This window comes from Mizuhopecten yessoensis, unplaced genomic scaffold (genome assembly GCF_002113885.1).
Source record: "Mizuhopecten yessoensis strain PY_sf001 unplaced genomic scaffold, ASM211388v2 scaffold715517, whole genome shotgun sequence".
Taxonomy (NCBI): Eukaryota; Metazoa; Mollusca; class Bivalvia; order Pectinida; family Pectinidae; genus Mizuhopecten; species Mizuhopecten yessoensis.
In genome coordinates, this window is record NW_018479656.1 from 5,273 (window position 1) to 8,460 (window position 3,188).

At 39.6% G+C, this 3,188-nt stretch overlaps 1 protein-coding gene across 1 annotated transcript; it reads left to right on the top strand.

Moving 5' to 3' along the window:
- The first annotated feature begins 1,362 nt into the window (after positions 1 to 1,362).
- Positions 1,363 to 2,831, top strand: LOC110441116 (beta-2 adrenergic receptor-like). Its single transcript, XM_021484216.1, has one exon. It carries the CDS (start codon positions 1,526 to 1,528, stop codon positions 2,603 to 2,605), a length of 1,080 nt encoding a protein of 359 aa, XP_021339891.1. The 5' UTR covers positions 1,363 to 1,525; the 3' UTR covers positions 2,606 to 2,831.
- The last annotated feature ends 357 nt before the right edge of the window (positions 2,832 to 3,188 follow it).

The following is a 3,188-nucleotide window of genomic DNA, read 5'->3' on the forward strand; positions in this document are numbered from 1 at the left end:
GCCCCCAGGTGGGGGGTGGTCACGCTCACCGTTTATACAGAATTGAGTCCCCTTGGCCTAAGGATGCTCCTGACTAAATTAGAATAAAATCTCCCTTAATCCCAATGGTAGGAGAAGGATTTTAAAAAATTTACCTCTATTTCCCCTATTCAGCCCCACTCCTCTGCCCCCAGGGGGGGCCACACCCACCATTTATATAAAATTGAGTCCCCTTGGCCTAAGGATGCTCCTGACTAAATTAGAATAAAATCTCCCTTAATCCCTATGGTAGGAGAAGGATTTTAAAAAATTTACCTCTATTTCCCCTATTCAGCCCCACCCATCTGCCCCCAGGGGGGCCACACCCACCGTTTATATAAAATTGAGTCCCCTTGGCCTAAGGATGCTCCAGACTAAATCAGGATAAAATCCCTTAATCCTTACGGTAGAAGAAGGATTTTAAAGGTTTTACCTCTATTTCCCTTATTCAGCCCCTACCCTCTACCCCCAGGGGGGCCACACCCAACAGTTATACAAAATTACGTCCCATTGGACTAAGAATGCTCCAGACCAAATTGGGATGAAATTGCTTCATCCCTATGGTAGAAGAAGGATTTTAAAGGTTTTACCTCTATTTCCCATATACGGCCCCCGCCACCCTGCCCCCAGGAGGGCAACACTCACTATTTATACAAAATTGAGTCCCCTTGGCCCAAGGATGCTCCAAACTAATTTAGGATAAAATCCTTTAATCCATCCGGTAGAAGAAGGCTTTTTAAAGGTTTTATCTCTATTTCCCATATTCGGCCCCTCCCCTCTGCCCCCAGGATGGCCACACCCACCGTTTATACAAAATTGAGTCCCCTTGGCCCAAGGATGCTCCAGATTAATTAAGGAGAAAATCCCTTAATCCATACGGTAGAAGAAGGCTTTTTAAAGAGTTTTATCTCTATTTCCATTATTTGGCCCCGCCCCTCTGCCCCCAGGGGTTCACACCCACTGTTTATACAAAATTTGGACCAGGTAAGCTAAAAGTGGAATGTTTAAAACTTGCTGGACACTTGGAAATGCTTAACATCTTTTGAATAGTGAAATGGTGACAAAAACCAGCAGACACCCACCTTTAATGATTTCTTTAACAGGAAGATAGCAATGTTCCTTTAACTAGTATATCGATCAGCAACATAACTAGCACCTCTGTCCACATGTTATGTGAAATGAAAATAATGTTTTCAGTTTACAAATTGTTATAAAAAATCTTTGGGGTTTCATAATTGTAATATATGTTTTTTAATTATTGATATGAGATTTCCCTACAATATTTTATTTTTTTGTATTCATTATAAAACGTATTAAACTATAAACATGTCTTGTTTCAGAAGCCACAGATACAGCAGGAGTATGAACCTCTCCCATTGGTTATCATAACCAACTCTGTGACAGCAATGAAAAATCAATTCAAAATGCACATCATAAAATCATTTGCAATGCAAAACTGAAACCTAGAAGATAAAACAGCAGAAGAACCTGGCCATTTTTCTTTACTATGTCCGACAGTTTTCGGAACAGAATGATCGACATCAACAATCTGTCTGCCTATGACAACAGTTCTATAGCGGAGAACGCTGGTGGAAAGTTTAAGGATTTCCGCAATGTTGCTGACTTCGTTCTTGGTATCCTATGTGTGTTACTCATACCTTGTATATGTTTCGGAAACTTCCTTGTGATTATCTCGTTGGTGAAGTTCCGACGGTTACGCACGATTACCTATATATTGGTGGGGAGCTTGTCCGTTGCTGATTCCTTACTAGCGGTCATCACCCTTCCAGTTTATTCACTATTTTATTTCAAATTAACATTTGTGCAATCGGTGAAATATTTGTGTCTATTCAAGTTTTCCTCAGTATGTGCTTCCATGAGTGCTTCTATGATAAACCTGGTTGCCATTGGTTTTGACAGGTATGTGGCCATTTTGCATCCACTTAAATACAAGACAATTTTGACTCACAAGAGAGTGCGGATCTTTATCGTGTGTATGTGGATCTACATTGTACCAGTATGCATTCTACCTCTTGTCTGGAATTCTTACGATGAAATACAAATATGCGACTACTTCAAAATCCTGCCATTAGCTTACACCTTATACGCTGCTTTCTTTTCCATTGGCATCAGTCTGGTATTCTCTCTCTTCTTGTATATCAGGATATTCCTTGTAGCCAGACAACAGCAGAAGCAAGTACGCAAGGACAGCTTAAGAGGAAACCATAGAATAGATAAACAGATGGAAAAAGATACCAACTCTGCAAAAGTTATGGCCCTCGTTTTGTTTCTGTTCTACATATTCTGGGTACCATTCACCATAATAGGACCGATTAAATACAGTGTGAAAATCGACAATGACTTGTCGGAGACATTGAAAAACATAACTTTATTCCTGGCTATGAGTAACTCAATGATCAACCCGATCATATACTGCTGGCTCCGTAGAGAATTTCGCGAGGCTTTCCGTGCCATTTGTATAGATTCGTGTTGCTTTAATATAAAAACCAACCGAAAGGAAAGTTTTGGAAATTCTCTACTGTTTAATAGCATAAGTGCAGAGCAGAAAGAGGAAGCAAAACCTTAGACAGACAAATGAAAATTGATCATTGTATTTCATCTGCTTGTATTATTGTACTGTACTTTTGAAGGGTTTTACCTATATTTCCATTATTTGGCCCCGCCCCTCTGACCCCAGGGGGGCCACACCCACTGTTTGTACAAAATCTACTTGGTCGTTCAAGACTAGTAGCGTTTTAAAGGAAAAGTTGACGGACGACCGACAGACGACGGACGCTGTGTATGGCATAAGCAACGAGTCTTTAGTACTTTCATCTCTTCTAGGAGATTCTTCAGATGTTCATTTGAAGTATATGTTGTGACGTCATAAACTATGACGTCACATAATAGCTAGTTTGCTATAACAACATCCGCCATATATCATCCCACCATAACAATATCACAGCAATATAAATATATTAATTATAGTCCTAAGGCAAAGAGTACTATTTGTTTAGGATTTAGATAAACTGGTAATTAGTAACTATTTTATTTCAGTAAACAAGAGGCCCAATGGGCCTGCATCGCTCACCTGGTATAAAACTCACACTTGTAACCTTAAAAGTGATCTAAAATAAAGCTACAGGCAAAATATCAGTATTTATGATTAA